This window comes from Onychostoma macrolepis, chromosome 23 (genome assembly GCF_012432095.1).
Source record: "Onychostoma macrolepis isolate SWU-2019 chromosome 23, ASM1243209v1, whole genome shotgun sequence".
NCBI classification, from domain to species: domain Eukaryota; kingdom Metazoa; phylum Chordata; class Actinopteri; order Cypriniformes; family Cyprinidae; genus Onychostoma; species Onychostoma macrolepis.
In genome coordinates, this window is record NC_081177.1 from 10,631,615 (window position 1) to 10,651,799 (window position 20,185).

At 36.2% G+C, this 20,185-nt stretch overlaps 2 protein-coding genes across 2 annotated transcripts; both read right to left on the reverse strand.

Annotated features, from left to right (window-relative positions):
• Positions 1 to 5,490: 5,490 nt before the first annotated feature.
• LOC131532296 (L-rhamnose-binding lectin CSL3-like) lies at positions 5,491 to 11,562 on the reverse strand. The gene is made up of 14 exons (XM_058763815.1): positions 11,429 to 11,562; positions 11,326 to 11,349; positions 11,151 to 11,219; positions 10,945 to 11,080; positions 10,724 to 10,833; positions 10,555 to 10,599; positions 10,147 to 10,270; positions 9,959 to 10,058; positions 7,964 to 8,021; positions 7,852 to 7,875; positions 7,684 to 7,740; positions 6,205 to 6,340; positions 5,991 to 6,100; positions 5,491 to 5,893 (listed from the first exon to the last, which is right to left on the reverse strand). Exons 1-14 carry the CDS (start codon positions 11,457 to 11,459, stop codon positions 5,811 to 5,813), a joined length of 1,107 nt encoding a protein of 368 aa, XP_058619798.1. The 5' UTR covers positions 11,460 to 11,562; the 3' UTR covers positions 5,491 to 5,810.
• Positions 11,563 to 13,048: 1,486 nt separating this feature from the next.
• Positions 13,049 to 20,086, reverse strand: LOC131531916 (uncharacterized). The gene is made up of 3 exons (XM_058763103.1): positions 20,066 to 20,086; positions 19,229 to 19,350; positions 13,049 to 13,946 (listed from the first exon to the last, which is right to left on the reverse strand). Exons 2-3 carry the CDS (start codon positions 19,264 to 19,266, stop codon positions 13,364 to 13,366), a joined length of 621 nt encoding a protein of 206 aa, XP_058619086.1. The 5' UTR covers positions 19,267 to 19,350; positions 20,066 to 20,086; the 3' UTR covers positions 13,049 to 13,363.
• Between the last annotated feature and the right edge of the window lie 99 nt (positions 20,087 to 20,185).

A 20,185-nucleotide genomic window follows, 5' to 3' on the forward strand; every position in this document is an offset into this window, starting at 1 on the left:
GTTGAATGTGTGAACAGAAGGAAAACTCTAGAATTCTCTTAAGAAGACACACGTGCACATGGTATTTATAGCAAACATCATCTGTTTACTGTAGATAACAACTGCGGAAATGGGAGTTCAGAATCTCAGAACTTTTCAAATCCACATGTAGCTATATAAATTAACCACACTTCTGTTGATCATTAAATTAGCTGACTGTACATTCAAAATGTTTTATGATGTTTTGTATCCCATTTTACTGCTTTGTTTTGATCATATATTCAGTCACCTATGAAGTTTCCTGAAAATATCTGGAAAAGTTTTTCCTGTTGTGTTTTGTGCATTCACACTATCAGAGCTATCCCCTCACCCTGTTCTGTGCTCATCCCGGACCGTCCCGTAAAGTGTTTCCCAATCCGACACACGAACATATTTTCCAACTCCTTCTTCTTCTGTTGAATTAGAAGTATCACCACTATGGAAAATGATAAAAGAGATGTTACATTTACATTCTGAAGAAGATATCAATTTTATAGTGTATTGAGTCAAGGGCCAATGAAATTCATATTAATAATATCATAAAACTGATTCAGATTGCTGTGAGGAAAATAGAAGTATTATGGTTGAAACTCATATATGACTCTTAATAACTGTAATAAATGTAAGAATTATTTTCTTAGGCTTGCCATTTTTATCAGTAGCCTACATACTGTATAGTTTTGTGGTCTTTGGTCGATCATAAACATGAAGAGTTTTATGAACCAGGAAATCTCATGTTATATCCTTATGTCCTTGAGTTTTGAGAATTCCTGATTATTTATTTGCACACATTGATCATGCATTAGACATTTACTATTTTTGCTTTATCAAAGAAATAATAACAGACATGCTTGCTGCATCTTATAAGATCAATGAACCATCCATGTTTTATATATTACTACCTAATAAACATACAACTGGCCATCTAATTCTATTGTTCTAATTAATAATATATTTAATTATATATAGTAACATTTGCATCAACCCATTAAATGCTACTGTAATAAGCTGTGCCATGTCATATGATTGTTCAAAGGAATCAGTGTGTGTGAAGGAGGCAGATTTCATTTCATGTGCAATTTTTTGGTATAGTGCTTTTTGTAATAAACAAGATATTGAAGAAGCTTTAAAGAAAACAGAAACAGAAATAGCAGTGCTAAAGAAACGGATCTACTTCTGCTCTTCCAGGCTGTTTCCTCACCGACTCATGCAGATCATGCTCTGTGACACTGAGACAGAAATCAAACACTGCAGCATTATAGTTTTCATTGAGATTCCAAGTCAAAGTATACAAGGAACCAACTTTATAAAGGTGCTGAAAACCAGGATCAACCCTCAGAGAAAATAATTACTTGTCAAAACTTATCAAATATTTGTATTAGTAAACCTAATTAGAGAGACAAAATGTCATGTCATATCATTGGTTAAAAGGCATCAGTGTGTGAGGAGAGGGGGCAGATTTAAAATTTTTGGATGGCGAACGAAATCTCTTTTTTTTTTAAAGTGTGATTACAGTGCTTTAAAGATTCTGATGATTGTCTATGGTAGCTTTTGCTTAATTACTAATAATGTTGCTTATGTGGCAGTCTGACCATGCTGAAATGTCCTGTTTATGTTCTAGGAAGGTCAAAAGGTGCTTTCAAACAACAGCCCTAATAGAGAAGTGTTTGTGTGAAAAGAGGCTTATTTGTGTGATAGTTTAAAAGGCTCATCAAATCGGTATGCGTGTATTCTGGCACGCAGAAAAAATGGATCTAAGTGATACTGAGAAATCATGTATTGAATCATTATTGCTTTCATTGAGATTCTGAATGTAAGTATACATTGAACCAACTTTATGAAGGTAACCAGAATCAACCCAACTTGTCAAAACTTATCAAAAACTACTGTTTGTGTTTTTATATAATTCTCACTATTCTAATTTGTAAATGGATAAATAAATATAGATCAATAACAAGAACAAATGTTTGTTTTTTTCTCTCAAATATTTTTATTCAATGTCATTTCCAGAGAAGACCAAATTTGGAGTATATAGATGACATTGCACATCCTTACAAGGATAACAAATCTTATTACATTTCTATTGATTCTTAAGTTGAAGTTAAATAGATGTTTATGCTGTACCTGGAATGCATAGGAAACATACGGTTTAGCTGAGACGATACTGCAAAGTAAAATTAAGAAATAATGCCATTATATCCTTTTTCCTTTATTTATTTTTTATTCAATTAAATTGGGAGATCTTACCATGGTGACACAGAAACAGCATTACAAACACCTTAAACATCCACGCTGAATTAATCACATGATGAACAGCATATTCTCACATGTGCTGATATGATTGATGGTGCACCTGAAAGGTTGCTGGCAGGTTCCTTGAATCGTGTCATGTTGGTGAAAATATGGTAAAATGTGATGCATGTGAAATGTTAAACTTGATATTCATAGGTGAAAGCTTATGACACTAGCCTTTTGTTTTAGGCAAAGTTACTTCTAGTTTTAGCAGACAATATTTCTTAAGAAATCTGAATTTTACATCCAAGCAAAGAGAGTTTTATCTCTTTTAAAAAAAAAGATTTATCTTTATGTAAAACACTTGCAAATAATATTAAACATCATTGGTTGTTCATACTAGGCTATGTACAGTGGGGCAAATAAGTATTTGATGCACTGCTAATTTTTTTTTAAGTTTTCCCACTTACAAAGAATGGAGAGATCTGTAATTTTCATCATCGGTACACCTCAACTGTGAGAGACAGAATCTAAAAAGAAAATCACATTGTATGATTTTTAAATATATAACTTCCATTTTATTGCATGAAATAAGTATTTGATCACCTACCAACCAGCAAGAATTCTGGCTCTCACAAACCTGTTAGTTTGTCTTTAAGAAGCCCTCCTATCCTCCACTCATTACCTGTATTAATTGCACCTGTTTGAACTCGTTATCTGTATAAAAGACACCTGTTCACACACTCAGTCAATCAGACTCCAACCGCTACACTATGGGCAAGACCAAAAAACTGTCTAAGGACAATAGGGACAAAATTGTAGACCTGCACAAGGCTGGGATGGGCTACAGGACAATAGGCAAATAGCTTGGTGAGAAGGCAACAACTGTTGGTGCAATTATTTGAAAATGGAAGAAATTCAAGATGACTATCAATCTCCCTCGGACTGAGGCTCTATACAAGATCTTGCCTCGTGGAGCATCAATGATCCTGAGAAAGGTGAGGGATCAGCCTAGAACTACACGGGAGGACCTGGTCAATGACCTGAAGAGAGCTGGGACCACAGTCTCAACGGTTACCATTAGTAACGCATTACACCGTCATGGATTAAAATCCTGCAGTGCGCGCAAGGTCCCCCTGCTCAAGCCAGGCCCGTCTGAAGTTTGCCAAAGACCATCTGGATGATCCAGAGGAGGCATAGGAAAAGGTCATGTGGTCAGATGAGACCAAAATAGTACTTTTTGGTATAAACCCCACTTGCCGTGTTTGGCGGAAGAAGGATGTGTACCATCCCAACCGTGAAGCATGGGGGTGGAAGCATCATGCTTTGGGGGTGCTTTAGGGGACAGGACGACTGCACCGTGTTGAGGAGAGGATGACCGGGGCCATGTATCGCGAGCTTTTGGGCAACAACCTCCTTCCCTCAGTTAGAGCATTGAAGATGTGTCGTGGCTTGGTTTTCCAGCATGACAATGACCCCAAACACACAGCAAGGGCAACTAAGGAGTGGCTCCGTAAGAAGAATTTTGAGGTCCTGGAGTCTCCAGACCTGAACCCAATAGAAAATCTATGGAGGGAGCAGAAACTGTGTTGCCCAGTGACAGCCCCAAAACCTGAAAGATCTGGAGAAGACTTGTATGGAGGAGTGGGCCAAAATCACTGCTGCAGTGTGTGCAAACCTGGTCAAGAACTACAGGAAACATCTGACCTCTGTAACTGTAAACACAGGTTTCTGTACCAAATATTAAGTTCTATTTTTCTATTGTATCAAATACTTATTTCATGCAATAAAATAGAAATTATTTAAAAATCATACAATGTGACTTTTAGATTCTGTCTCTCACAGTTGAGGTGTACCTATGATGAAAATTACAGTTCTCCCCATTCTTTGTAAGTGGGAAATTGGCAGGGTCTCAAATACTTTGCCCCACCGTATCAGCCACATTTTAAAGCTCAAAAGGTCAAGAGTTACTTTCAAACAACACCAGGCCCAGACTGTGACCATTTTTGAGAAGTGTTCAAATTCTGCACAGAATTCTCTCTTATAAACCGATGCTGATGTAGAAATCCAGAAATAACACTAACTATAACCATGGTGTTATGGCAGAAACAGTCAAATGTTTTTACAGTATTCATTTCAGGGTTTGTACAACCTTTTGATAGAGAAATTCAAGCACTTTTTAGTGACCTTTAAGTATTTTACACAACTCTTTCCAGGACTTTAAAGCTCTAAAGATTATCCAGTTTAAATGTTGTTTTAACGGGATAACCAAAATATAGCCTACGTTGTGATGAAGAAATGATTACCACAGTAGATGGCAGCAGAGGAGCGCTTATTGGTCACTCATTTCCACCTTTTTTTTTCCTTTATATTACTGTGGCAAGAATGAGGTAGTGCTCGCTATAAGGGCTCGGCAAAGGATTTTGAAATTCTCCCAATATTGTGAAAACTAGCGTTTGACCTCGCTCTTTGGACAGCGTTTCACGAGTTGGAAGAACTGCCTGCATGCTTAAATCCAAAATCTTTTCCAAATTGGTTAATTGGATAATTCTCCTCCCGCTCTTCTGCTTCCTTTCCTGTTATGAATAAGATATGCACTTTCAAGGATTAAATATATTTTATTTATGTTTTAACGATGTCTAAGTACGGAGCCCTGCACATGACATGCAAGAAAAAATAAATAAATGGTGGGCACGTTTTATTAATTCGTTCCCTCATTTTAAGTAAATCGTGCGCTCGATCAATATTACTTTGCTGTGATGTCTGTATTTGTCACAAGTGGTTGGTCCTGACTCTTATCTTAGATTTACCACTGACCTTAGTCTAGCTTAATTAATTATATCAGTGGTTTCTAGTATTGTAATATCTCAATAGGTATAAAAATAAAATTAATGTTCTAGACTTTGTACTCTGGCTTCCAGTTTATTAAAAAATCATCAAGAAATCAAATTTTGTCAAAGTTTTGCTTTTTTTGTGTGTGTATGAAGTAAGAAAAGTCACAAAGTACCTTGAAAAACAAACTTTTGTATCCTTCCCAACTCAAGCTCAGTGCTTTACTGGGTGCATTGCCTAAAGATAATGTGCAATATTACTTACTTCCAGGCTGCCAATAAAACTTAAGTCAGAATTGTTTAAGCGCACAAAATGTATTTTTATTGTGCTTTTTACAAGACAAATTGTTACAAATCTACTTTAAAAGAAATAAAAAATGAAATAAAGACAACTCTTGTGTTTTGTACATTCTTCTACAAGAATTTGAGTTATTCTCTCACCAGATCTCCTGACTGTTCTCAATTAATGAGGTTTGGTGGAGCTGAGTTTCCTTTCAGAGTAGATGGCGTTCAATTTCTTTTTATACACTTTGATGTTCAACAACATTATAGTTTCACACATTTATGCGGATATAAGTGTGTCTAACAGATATAGCCTAACAGAGAGAATCCCACAAATTATCTACAATTGTATTTTATTATCTATAATGTTATTATCTGTTTCCTTTTCACACATACAAAAAAATACATTTACGTGACAGGGTAGTCACTAAATTATACACAGTTACATCACTTCCCGGTACTTATGGACACCGTAACAGGATCAGAGTGGACAGAATCCGATGCACTTATTTGGTTTCTTCGCAATGCACCTTATAACAGATAAAAAACAAAGATTATTATTTGTCATCTACATAGCATATCTGAAGCTAAAGAATTTTATGATTAATTATCAACTTCAAAATTTACCTTTATTAACACAGACATAATACACATCCAGGTATTTATGAGTCCCAACACAAGGATCGGAGAAAACGGAGTTCACTGCAGGAACAGAACAGCTCTTTCTTCCATCACACCTGGACAGACAATGACAAGTACTTGAGAGGAGCTTTAATGTTCCATTGACATAAGAATTGAAATTTTCTAGCTCTTGTAAAATTGTGTTATGTGTTAATCCTACCGAGTGGACATTGTACGGAGGGATGTTCCTCGAAAGCACTGCATATTTGAGGTTTGATGAGCTGGTTTCCCACTAGCGCATGTTGTGCGATCAGTCCGCCCGTAGTTGGCTTTAATCACCTTTATTAATCCAAAAGCTGACATATGTAAAAAAAAACATGAGAATATCATGAGAATTTACAGTTAGGGGTCCAGGCTCAAAGTCTCCTCATGTTCTCCTCTTTTCTCTTCCATTGCTTCCGGTCTCTCGCATACTGTGTAATATCAACCCATTCTCACTCCCAAGGCGTCAAAAACTGAAGCATGGTCAAACGCCTTTCGCGTCACTATGAAGACGCCAAAAGTGCCCCTAGGCGTCAGAATATGACAAAATAGGATCTCCATTGCTTTCAATTGCTTGCTTTATGCGTCAGGTCAAGACGCTTATGGAAAATGACAACACGTTATCCTCCGTTGTTTTCGGTTTGCATGCATTTGTTAAAAATAGAAATCATTTTATATACATTTATACTTTTATTGGAGCACCTAACCCAGACCCTACTCTAAACCTACCCACTTTTGAACAATATAAAACACGCAACAGGCAAATATAAGTGCAGTCACAGGTATTTATTGCAAAAACTGACCATAAACAAGCAGTATAAAAGCATTGCAAACAAGTCGTGTTGCATTCCAAGTCTTCTGAAGTCTTTATGAGAAGAAGAGAGCAAAACAAGGTTTTAATCGCTGAAAATGATCCCGCTCCGTTAACGCGCTCGCATCTCATTCAAAAAGATACTCCAGTCCAGTAGCATGACGCAATCTGTCACGAGACACACAAGAGCCAATAGCCTGTCAGAACAGCATAACGCAATCTGTCACGAGACACATAAGAGCCAATAGCATTTCACAACCAAGGCTGACGTAAGGCTTCTTCTGGCGGCATTTTTTGAATTCGCGCACAGACTGCAGCATACAGGATTAACGGCGGACAGAGACGGCGATCGCGTCTATTCCGCTCACAAATCAAATGTTTTAACTCGGAAGATATTTTTTGAATAAATTGTGATGGTAGTTGTATCTGCCTGTTATATCTTGTGTTTTATTGACAAATGGTAGGTTTAGGGGCAGGGGTTGGGTTATGTGCTCATAAATGTGTAAATAATGTAATATAAATAAAACTGTTGTGGCTGTTTACATTGAAAAATCACACCCCAACATATATGCAATAATGGCACTGTTATTACCCAATATATAATTTAATTATGACGATAAAATTCCCAGTATGGCGTCGGCATATTGACGCTAAGGGTTTCCTATTTAAAGCAACGGAGGACCCTGCAAGTCGAAAAATGACGCTAAGGGGTACCTTGAGCGTCAAAAAGCGACGCCAAGTGGTCCTGATCAAGCTTCAATATGTGACGAGTTGGGTGTGAGAATGGGTTGGTAATATGGGCGCAAAAGACCAAAAATATAACTTAGAAATGACTGAATTACTCACCACAGCTGAGGCCCACAGATTTTCCTTCACAGGCCACTGTTCTTTTTGCTTCTACTCCTGCAGGGAGGAACCGTACAAGACGATAATAAAATTACCTAAATAATTTAGTCCTGGACTTGAAAATCTTTTTTATTTAATTACACATAAATTGTTAACTGCCGTTCTTACCATGCTGACACAGAAAGAGCAGCACTGAAAGTCAAAATCAAAATAGAAACCAATTGAAACACTGAATTGAACATTTAAAATCATTGAAGTTAAATTCTAAATCAATACTTACAAATGATACAACTTAGCTTTTGCACCAGCATGTTGAATGTGTGAACAGAAGGAAAACTCTAGAATTCTCTTAAGACTCATGTGCACATGGTATTTATAATAAAGACAGATCCGTTATCATCTGTAAATAACAGATAACAAATCTTTTGTTGATTGTTAACTTGGTCGATTGTACATTGCAAATGTTTTATGATTCTATATCTCATTTTACTGCCTTATTGTTCAATCACCTATAAGACCCAACTGAGACCCCTGACAATTTTCATAGAAGTTGTAACTGTTATGGTATTGTATGATTTTGTGCATTCACATTCCCAGAACTTCTCAATACCATGATCTGTGGTCATCCCAGGCAAAGTGTTTCTCAGTCCAGATTCTGGAGTTACACCAACACAGTTCTATCATGACAACTCCAAGAGATCAGGATGATAATGGACAAGGCAATGGTAATGTATTTGGTCTCAGCAGAATAGATCTGCATGTTGCTGGAATGAAGGGAGTCACAATGTGGCAGGGAGTCATTTTTCCAGCATCATTTTTCCAGCTTGTTATAATAAATGTAAGAATTATTTCCATATCTTGTGCCTTTTTATCAGTAGATAGTTTTGTGATCTTTGGTTGGTCATAATCCTGAAGGGTTTTCTGAACCAGGAAATCTCAAACATTATGTCCTTTATATTGCTCTTGAGTGTTATTTATCTGCATGTTTTGATCATACATTGGACATTTACTGTTTTAGCATGATTACAAATGCAATAACAAAAATGCCTGCTGCATCTGATAAGATCAATGAACTGCCCAAATTACAATTGAGAAGACAGTATAAGCGTCTATCAGTGTTTTATATACTTCTCTATACATATTATACTTATTTCCCTATAAAAGACATGTTTCTTATCTCTCTAAACAATATATTATATATAGTAACATTTGTGCATGTCATTATTGTTCAAAGGACATCAGTGTGTGAAGGAGGGGAGGCAGATTTCATTTCAACTGCAATTTATTTGTATGAAGCTTTTTGCAATAAACAGTTCTGAAGCAGATTTAAAGAAAAGAGAAACAGAAATAGCAGTGCTAAAGAAAAGGATGTGCTTCTGTTCTTCCAGGCTGTTTCCTCACCGACTCATGCACTGTGACTTTGAGACAGAAATCAAGCATTGCAGCATTGTAAAAAATGACTGTGATTTTAATGGTAAAAAACTGTGAAAATGCTACAGTAAAAACCTGTTAAATAGTTAACGGTAAGTTCCTGTCAAATTTACAGGGAAAAAACGTAAACTGATGTTCCCAGAATTTGTTTGAATTTGATGTTTTTTTCTTTGAAATAACTACATTTCTTCTTAGTTTTTTTCTTATCAGTTATGTTTATTAGGGTTGTATGTTACATCTAATGTTGTTAAATTAATGTTTATTGCATATTTCAGTTTAATGAGTCTCACCATGATGCTGTTTAGTGAATGACACTGTGCACCTTCTATATATGTTATTATTTAAAAGCTGCTTGTGATAGGCTTTGGTTCATCATGTGACTTTCTCATCACCACCTGCACTTGGTGGTTATCAGTGTATTTCAAAGGTACAAAACAGATTTCAGTACTTTATCAGGTTGGTATATTAACATTATATCGTTAATGAAATTACGGTATTTAACTGTAAATTTAAGTTAAAACCTAAAATGTTGTAACTGTATTTTTTACGGTAGAATTCTGGCAACCACAGCTGCCGGGTTTTTTACCGCAAATTTTACTGATTTTTTTTACAGTGTAGTTTTCATTGAGATCTCAATTTATACAATATTATACAATTATACAATCAATAGTCAAAGTATACAATAAACCAACTTTATAAAGGTGTTGAAAATCAATCCAACCCTCAGAGAAAATAGTCAAAACTGATCAAAACTGTTTAATTTAATTCCTACTGCTCTAATTTGTAAATAGAAAAATAAATAAACATCAATAATAAGAATAGTTTTTTACTCATAAACTCACACACAGGAGTACGTCACTTCCAGGTACTTATAGACATGGCGACACGGATCAGAGAACACTGAATTTGAAGCGTCTAGATCACAAGTCCTCTTTCCATTGCACCTTACAAAGAAAAAAATATTATTGCATTTTTTTAATTTATTTTTTCTAATATTGTATGATTCTGAAGTGATTATGGTTTCTGCTGTACCTGGAACGCATACTGGAAGTCTGAGTAAAGTAACAGTCTGATCTAGTTACAAAATTATCAGGGCAGGTTCCCAGATCCCGTCGTCCATAATTGGCATGATGAACAGCAATAACACCCTTCTTCCCTGAAACAGAAAAACTAATGTTGATGATGATAATTTCATGAGTGATGGCTAACCATCACATGTAAAATATCTTTTACAAGAACATATTGTTTTTGTACTTCAAAATTTCACATTTCATCAAATACGTGCTGTTTCTTTGTGAAATACTAGCTATTTCTGAGCGAACATTATTACAAAACTTTGTAAGTGTGTTGGTTACATTGGTGACAACTGCTTTTCACGGCTGAACTGACACCTGGGGATTAAACATATGCTTATTAAAAGAACTTTGAGATGATTCTTACCACAGGAAATGACACTTTTGGTACCTTCACAAGTTATGCTTTGTTCTAGAATTATTTAGGTGGAAAATAGGAACAAGGGTCATTAATATTAGCAGAAGGATTTACCAAGATTGTTAAGATTACTTCAAAATACAGGTTGAAAATTATGTGAATCAAACCATTGACTTACTCAGTGGGCGACACTCATAAGACACTTGCAGAAATTTATAAGTCCAAGGACAAGGATCAGAGAAAACGGAGTTCACTGCAGAAACAGAACAGCTCTTTCTTCCATTACACCTGATTCATGAACAGACAATGACAAGTACTTAAAAATGAAGATACGAAAGGTTACGGTTTTTCATGCTCTTGCAAAGTCATCATATTTTCTCTGCTATCAGTTAATCCTACCTAACAGTCATCGTACGGAGGGATGTTTCTTCGAAGCAGTGAACATTTGAGAGCTGCGCAGGTGGTCTTCCAGTAGAGCATGTTCTGCGATCAGTCCGTCCATAGTTGGCATTAAGGACATGTATGTATCCCGAGTCTGACACACGTAAGAAGACTATGAGAATCATTAAGTTTAAAAACACTGTATGTGAGTCTAGATTACTTACCACAACTGAGGTATGCAGACCCTCCTTCACAAATCAGTGATTTCTTATGACTTGCAGAGAGGAAACATGCTGTTTGGTGAGAAAAGTAAAATGACTTTAAATAAATCATGACATTTTGTCCTGTACTGAAAAGTGTGGCTTATTTGGATTGAACTGCTTTGAACATTAATCTTACCATGTTGACACAGCAACAGCAGCACTGTAAAATCAAACAGAAACAAATCCTGAAAATACTGAATCTAAAAAATCTAAATCAAAGTGGAAAAAACAATACTTACAAGTGATCCCGCTAAGCTTTTGCACCATCATGGTAGATTGGTACGTGAACAAAAATGAAAATCTTGTTTTCCTATGAAAAGTTACATGATGGTATTTATAACAAACCCAGTAGAAGTATCACCACCTGTTGACAATAGATAACAAAAGAGGAAATTACAGTTACACTTCATAATCTTGATTTAAATGTTGAAATCATAACAGGGTTCCTACATTTCTTGAAAGTACCTGAAGCTGGTGTTCATAAAATAATGGGAACCTTGTCATAAAAAACACTTTTTGACATGGATGCGCTATAGGGAAAATCTTAACCCCTTACAAAAACCATACATTAAACATCCAGGTGGAATTAATTACTTACATTTACATTTACATTTAGTCATTTTGCAGACGCTTTTATCCAAAGCGACTTACAATTGGGGAATACATAAAGCGATTCATCTTGAAGAGGCAATCAAACAGACGAAGTGCTTGCAACACCAAGTCTCAGGCATTGTTCAAATAAGTACAAACTACCAAAGGAAGGAATAAGTAAAGAGAAAGATTTTTTTTTTTTTTTTTTAAAGTTTAGGATGAAGTCAAGTGCTGTCGAAAGAGATGAGTATTCAGTTGTTGCTTGAAGATTGACAGGGATCCAGCATTCCGGATAGGGGTGGGAAGATCATTCCACCAGCCAGGAATGGTGAACGAGAATGTTCTGGAGAGTGATTTTGAGCCTCTCTGTGACGGTATCACGAGGCGTTGCTCACTAGCAGATCTCAGATTTCTGGAGGGGATGTAGATTCTTAATAGAGAGTGCAAGTAAGCGGGTGCTGAGCCTGTGGTTGTTCTATATGCAAGCATCAGTGTCTTGAACTTGATGCGAGCCGCGACCGGTAGCCAGTGCAAGGAGATAAAGAGAGGTGTAACATGGCCTCTTTTGGGCTCGTTGAAGACCAGTCGTGCCGCTGCATTCTGAATCATTTGTAGAGGTTTGACTGTGTTTGACGGAAGTCCAGCCAGAAGAGCATTGCAGTAGTCCAGCCTAGAAATGACAAGGGCCTGGACAAGAAGTTGTGCAGCATGCTCTGTCAGAAAGGGCCTGATCTTTCTGATGTTGTATAGTGCAAACCTGCAAGATTGAGCAGTCTTTGCAATGTGGTCTTTGAAGGTCAGCTGATCATCAAAGATTACACCAAGATTTCTGACCGAAGTTGATGGGGTTATTGTTGATGAACCTAACTGGATCGTGAAGTCATGCTGTAGAGTCGGAGTGGCAGGGAAGACAAGAAGTTCAGTCTTTGCCAGGTTGAGCTGCAGGTGATGTTCTTTCATCCATGCCGAGATGTCCGCCAGGCAGCCTGAGATCTGTGCAGCTACCATTGGATCACCTGGTTGAAAAGAGAGATAGAGCTGTGTGTCATCAGCGTAGCAATGGTAGGAGAATCCATGTGCCTGTATGATGGGACCCAGTGATGTAGTGTATGTGGAGAAGAGGAGGGGTCCAAGAACCGATCCCTGAGGAACCCCAATGACCAGTGTATGTGCTTTGGATACCTCCCCTCCCCAGGCCACCCTGAAAGACCTACCAGTGAGATAGGATTCAAACCAGCGAAGTGGAATGCCAGTGATGCCCAGTGATGAGAGGGTGGAGAGGAGTATCTGATGATTGACAGTGTCAAAAGCAGCAGATAGATCCAGCAGAATGAGGACTGATGATTTGGAATGGGCTTTTGCAATTCGCAGGGCTTCAGTGACAAAGAGTAGCGCAGTCTTGGTTGAGTAGCCACTCCTGAAACCTGACTGTTTAGCGTCCAGTTTGTCGTTCTGTGAAAGAAACAGTGAGACCTGGTTGAAGACAACTCGTTCAAGTGTTTTCGCTATGAACGGAAGGAGAGAGACAGGTCTGTAGTTTTCTATAAGAGAAGTGTTTAATGTAGGTTTTTTGAGCAGTGGTGTTACCCGAGCCTGCTTGAACGCCGTGGGGAAGATGCCTGTGAGGAGGGATGTGTTGATGATGTGTGTAAGTGCCGGTAAGAGTGTGGGTGAGATTGCTTGGAGAAGGTGTGAGGGGATTGGGTCAAGAGGACATGTTGTAGGATGGTTGGAGAGGAGAAGCTTGGATACTTCAGCCTCAGTGAGGGGACAGAAAGAGAAGATGGGAGTTTTAGCAGTGGATGTGGTAGGTTGAGGGTCCTGTGTGCGTGGAGGTGAAAACTGATCACTGATCGATCTAGTTTTGTCTGTAAAAAAAAGTCAGCTATAATAGAAGTGGTGGGAGGAGGTGGAGGGGGACAGAGGAGGGAATTAAATGTTCTGAAGAGATTACGCATGTCTGGAGCGCTGTCGATCTTGTTGTGGAAATGTGAGGATTTGGCAGTGTGGACTTTAGCAGAGAAGGATGTGAGCAAAGACTGGTACCTACTGAGGTCCGACAGATCGTTTGATTTGCGCCGGTTTCTCTCTGCCGCTCTGAGTGTAGTCCGATGTTCACGAAGAACCTCGGATAACCAGGGGTTGGAAGGAGCAGCCCGTGCTGGCCTAGAGGAGAGAGGACAAATGTCGTCTAGACAAGAGGTTAAGGTAGAGCATAAAGTCTCAGTAGCTGCATTCACATCCAGAGATGAGAAATGGGTGGGTGATGGAAGAGAGGAGGATACTACAGAGGAGAGATGGGAGGGAGAAAGGGAAAGGGATACTTGATGAACAGCATATTCTCATTTATGCTGACATATACGGTTGTGGAAGACAGGTTCACTGAGTTGCGTTATCTTTTGGTAAATGTTAAAATATGATAAGATTGGCAGACATCTTCCTCTGAAATCTCCTCTGAAAGGATGAGATCATATTCATACTTTGACCACAGATGTTTCTTCATGTAGCGGATTGTTTCAGACAAAGTTACTTCTAGTTTTTGCAAACAATATGTTTTAATCTGAATTTTATATCTAAGCGATTGCACTTGCTACTGTACAAACTGCGTGCAAATTTGCATCATTGGTTGTTCATGTATCTACAGCCACAAAAAATTGTGTGAATGTCACTTTACATTTATTTGAAACAAATAGGCTACAGCACTTTTTAAGCAAAACAATTCACAAAACATTTGTTAGGTTTTAAATGATAAAACTATTTATATATTATTCAAAATTTATGTTGGAGCACGTGTGTGAACTGGACTTTATGCACCCACTAAAATCACCTGATATCTCCAGATGTAACATCATGTGTATGGATTTATATGTTGTTATTTAATGCCATGACTTTCATTGAAGTGTGACTTAACTTTGCTTTCTGGAGAAACTGCAAATAGGCTACATAGGCCTGTTGCCTCACTAGTTCTCTGTTCCTGACACGCTATTTATGAGGCATTGTTTGCTTTACTATACTGTATTTTACCAATGTTGAATTAACTAATTCAATAATTAACTGATCATGTTTACATGCATTTCATTCCCCCTCTATCTAATCGCATGATTTCAGAGCGATCAAGATGAGACTGTGCAGCACATGCAAACTGTGTAACTACATTATTTATTTTAACATGATCTTCAAGGTGTATTTTTCTGTTCAGGAACCGTTTTAGTGCACAAAATTCATTTTTATTGTGCTTTTTACAAGACAAATTGTTACAAAACTGCTTTAAAAGAAATAAAAATTAAAATAAAGACAACTCTTGTGTTTTGTATAGATTATTCTACAAGAATTTGAGTTGTCCTCTCACCAGATCTCCTGATTGTTCTCGATGAGGTTTGGTGGAGCTGAGTTTCCTTTCAGTGTAGATGGCATTTTATTTTTTTTCATACAGTTTGATGTTCAGCAACTATGGAGTCAATTTAATGCCGAATATATATGCAAAAGAAAATAAAGTTTTGCAAAAGAAAATAAGTTTTGCAAAGAAAAATAAAGAATTGCAAAAGAAAATGAAGTATTGCAAAAAGAAAATAAGTTTTGCAAAAAGAAAATAAGTTTTGCAAATAAAAATAAAGAATTGCAAAATAGATAAATAAAACAGAGCAAAAGCAATGATTTTGCAATACATATTTTCCATGGCCATATCTACTAATTTATTTGCAATGCAGCTTTTATTTTGCGTTTCAGTCAAGTTTGAGCTTGCCATACCGTTTTCCCTTTGCGCTTCACGTTTCTGCGCGTCTCACTTTGTGGCGCTGTTTTGACATGGGGGTGGAGTCAGGGAACGGGGGCGTGTCCAACAGGCCTGGGCATGCCTCCCTGGAAGTGACGTCATCGGCCCGAGACGCAGATCACAGCTGATCCAGGCACCGTCAGTGAGCAGAGGCATGGGGGCGGATCGTTTCCTTTTATTCACTAGCTTTAAAACATGCATGTTTTCATTTTATTAACAAATGTATATGTGTATTAGCAGCATTTGCTCAAGTTAAAGAAGTTGTTAATATGAACATCTGCTGTTTATTTCTCTCAATGTGTGCACACTTTTATAGCATTAAAATGTGTATTGTTTCATCTGGTTAACTAAATGTGCATTAATAGTGCTTGTTTAAAATCTCTTAACCTGTGCACAGCGCTCTTTGTTTACATTAGTTCAGAGTTACTGCTAGTTTTAATGTAAAAGAATGCAATTAACTTCATAAACTATACATCATTAAAAAGGTCTAAGACTCAAGCTTCATATCCATCTCGACTTCGTTTTTCATTTACATAACTCCTGGCATAAATTAAGAAATGACTGGCACTGGAAGTTTAAAAAAAGATTAAAAAGTATTGTCGGTTTAGTTTTGTCGTGGCCACGAGATATTAAGTCGTGGGAACATGATAATACTGTATGTAGTGGCCATGAGTTTAATCATGCATAAACAAACCCGCGTGACCATAGCAACCTGGGATTATCAGAGACTGATCAAATATATTTATCCATCCCACAGTCCGTTGATCGTGTCTTTTTATTTAATATATGTGTATATTAGGCTATTATTATTATTATTATTATTATTATTATACAGCCCTGAACGTTAAGAGATCGAAATGAAGGGAAAATAAATCAAATATATAACAACGAATATAAAAATATTACCAATACTAATAAAATACATGGAATTACAAGACTTGTGGGATGGATAAAAATGTTTTCTTGTCGGCCTATTTTATTATACTTTATGTAACATTTATTCATAATAAACTTAATTCGAATGTTGTCTACATCGCGATACAGTCCTACACAGCAGTACGTAGCCTATGGTTAACACTTCAACCACCAGAGGTCGCTGTATACCTAAAAGCGCCAGCGGGTCACATTTACCCATGCCATGACTACTGTTTTGATATGGCTAAAAACGTAGTATGTCACTGTATTATGCCACTGTCTTCACAATGTCTAGAGTCTAAAATTATTATGTTTAGTCATCAGCTATGTTTTTGTCCTGTTGTTTTAAGTTCACAGCTATTTTTAAGCAGGTTACACTAATCACTTTTCTTAATGATGAATATAAACCAGTCTGCAATGACAACGAGAATTATGAGGAAATAAATACATATTTGGGTGTTGTAATATTATAGCTAATAAAATGTTTCAAGATAACCCATGTTATTTAAATGACTAAAACACCCTAAATAGACTATTATAAGCAATACTAATTCACCACATTGAAAAGGATGTACAATGACAGACTCAAGTGCACAGTTTCACCTAATTAATGAATTTGTTTAGTTATATAATTTATCATTTGAATAAGAGAACAACACCAATAAACTTGGGGTAATCATAAAAATTGTTTTATTCATTACATCATAATTCAGAATTTTTTTTTTTTTTCAGGAATAAATAAGCAACACAGTAGTGAACCATAAACGATAAAAAATTGCAAACACAAATTAATATTTAATCCAAAGTTTGAACATTTATGAGTAGAGGAATAAACATCTAAAACATCTTCATTTGAACGTGATGACAGGAATTATGTGTAAATTTGTCCTGATGGCGCTTATAGGTATAAATGCCCCATTTTTGTTCTGGTTTTATCTAAACAATTTTTTAACAATAAACAGGGATTGTAAATAACACAATTTTAGTAAAAGTCAATGACTGTAAGACTTGGATATTTTTAATTGTAAATATATTATGTAGCATATTTGAAAAACAGCCATGGGTAAAATTACCCCGTGGTGGTGTTAATATAATAATTTAATAATGTATTTTTTGTATAATTTCTTAATTAAAAATAAAATATTAATAAATACATCTCTGATAATCCCAGGTTGCTATGGTCACGCTGGTTTGTTTACCCATTAATATCTCGTGGCCACGAGAAATTTAAACCAAAAGACTCAAGCTTCATTTTTTTAAACTTCCAGTGACAGTCATTTCTTAATTTATGCCAGGAGTTATGTAAATGAAAACGAAGTCGAGATGGATATGAAGCTTGAGTCTTAGACCTTTTAATGATGTATAGTTTGTGAAGTTTTACATTAAAACTAGCAGTAACTCTGAACTAATGTAAACAAAGAGCGCTGTGCACAGGTTAAGAGATTTTAAACAAGCACTATTAATGCACATTTAGTTAACCAGATGAAACAATACACATTTTAATGCTATAAAAGTGTGCACACATTGAGAGAAATAAACAGCAGATGTTCATATTAACAACTTCTTTAACTTGAGCAAACGCTGCTAATACACATATACATTTGTTAATAAAATGAAAACATGCATGTTTTAAAGCTAGTGAATAAAAGGAAACGATCCGCCCCCATGCCTCTGCTCAATGACGGTGCCTGGATCAGCTGTGATCTGCGTCTCGGGCCGATGACGTCACTTCCAGGGAGGCATGCCCAGGCCTGTTAGACACGCCCCGTTCCTGACTCCACCCCATGTCAAAACAGCGCCACAAAGTGAGACGCGCAGAAACGTGAAGCGCAAAGGGAAAACGGTATGGCAAGCTCAAACTTGACTGAAACGCAAAATAAAAGCTGCATTGCAAATAAATTAGTAGATATGGCCATGGAAAATATGTATTGCAAAATCATTGCTTTTGCTCTGTTTTATTTATCTATTTTGCAATTCTTTATTTTTATTTGCAAAACTTATTTTCTTTTTGCAAAACTTATTTTCTTTTGCAATACTTCATTTTCTTTTGCAAAACTTATTTTCTTTTGCAATTCTTTATTTTTCTTTGCAAAACTTATTTTCTTTTGCAAAACTTTATTTTCTTTTGCATATATATTCGGCATTAAATTGACTCCATAAGCAACAGTATAGTTACATACATTTATGCAGATATAAGTGTGTCTAACAGATTTAACAGGCAGACAGCCTGAGACAGCCTTTTTTTTGTATTGTGACATTTATGATAGCCCATTTCTAATGCATGTAGTGTCTGAACATTTCCATTTTTGAGACGTTTTACTACCCATTATTCTCATTTGTTGACACATGATCATTAAAGCTTCCCTAATAAATGTGTAAACTGTGAAATTACAGGTTTGTTATGCTCTTAAGTTCCATTCTAAACCCCGTGTTGTAATTTCTTGCTTTTTTACATAGACTCTGCATTTAAACAAATCACCAAGGAGGGAATTAATATCTCAGACCAAAAACAAGATTAGCAGCAACTATATCTATATCTTTATAACTTTTTTCCATTCTAATTTGTACATAGAAAAATAAATAAACATCAATAATAAGAATAAATGTTTGTTTTTTTATCACAAACCCATACGCAGGTAAGGCAAGACCTCTTTCCATTGCACCTTACAAAGAAAAAAATCTCATTGCATTTTCAATTTTGTTAATTTTACATTGTATGATTCTTAAGTGATTCTAGTCTAAATAGATGTGTCTGCTGTACCTGGAGCACACACTGGCAGTCTGAGGAAAGTTGGTCATTTTTGAGGTCAGGTTCCAAGATCTCGTCGTCCATAATTGGCATGATAAACAGAAATAACACCATTATCCTCTGAAACACAAAAACTGACATTGATGATGGTAATTTTACAAGTGATGGCTAATTATGGCATGTAAAATATGATACTGTTTCAGTCTTTGTACATCAAAATTTCAAATTTCATTAAATGTGTTACTTGCTGTTTCTTTGTAATTATTTGTAAAATTTACTGGCAATTTCTGAGTGAAAAAATACATTTTTAATGTGCTGGTTATTCGTGTTCATATACTTTGACCACAGATCATTCTTCATCTAGCGGTTGGTTTCCTTTAGTTTTTGCAAACAATGTTTTAATCTGAATTTTATATCTAAGCGATTGCACTTTAACTGCACAAATGTTGTAACACTTGCAAAGTAGTTGTTAATGTATCTACAACCACACTTAAAAATGTGTTAATGTCACTGATTAGAAATTAAACCAAGTGACATGTATTTTAAAGAAATAGTCTTTGTAAGCAAAACAATTCACAAAAAAATGGGGGTTGTTAGGTTTTAAATGATACAACTATATATTATATATATTGTTCAAAAATTTATGCTGGGACATGTACAGTATACACCTGTGTGAACTGGAGGAGAACAGACTTTACACATCCACTAAAATCACCTGACATCTCCAGACGTAACATCATGTGTTTGGATTTAAATTGTTATTTAATGCAATCACTTTCATTCATTTGAAGTGTGGCTTAAATTTACAAATTCTTTCTGGAGAAACTGCAAATACTATAGGCCTGTTACCTCGCTAGTACCTGTTACGGGGATCTCTTGAAGTGGATTCCAGGCTGTCCATGAAACTTAAGTCAGATAGAATTGTTTTAGTGCACAAAATGAATTTTTATTGTGCTTTTTACAAGACAA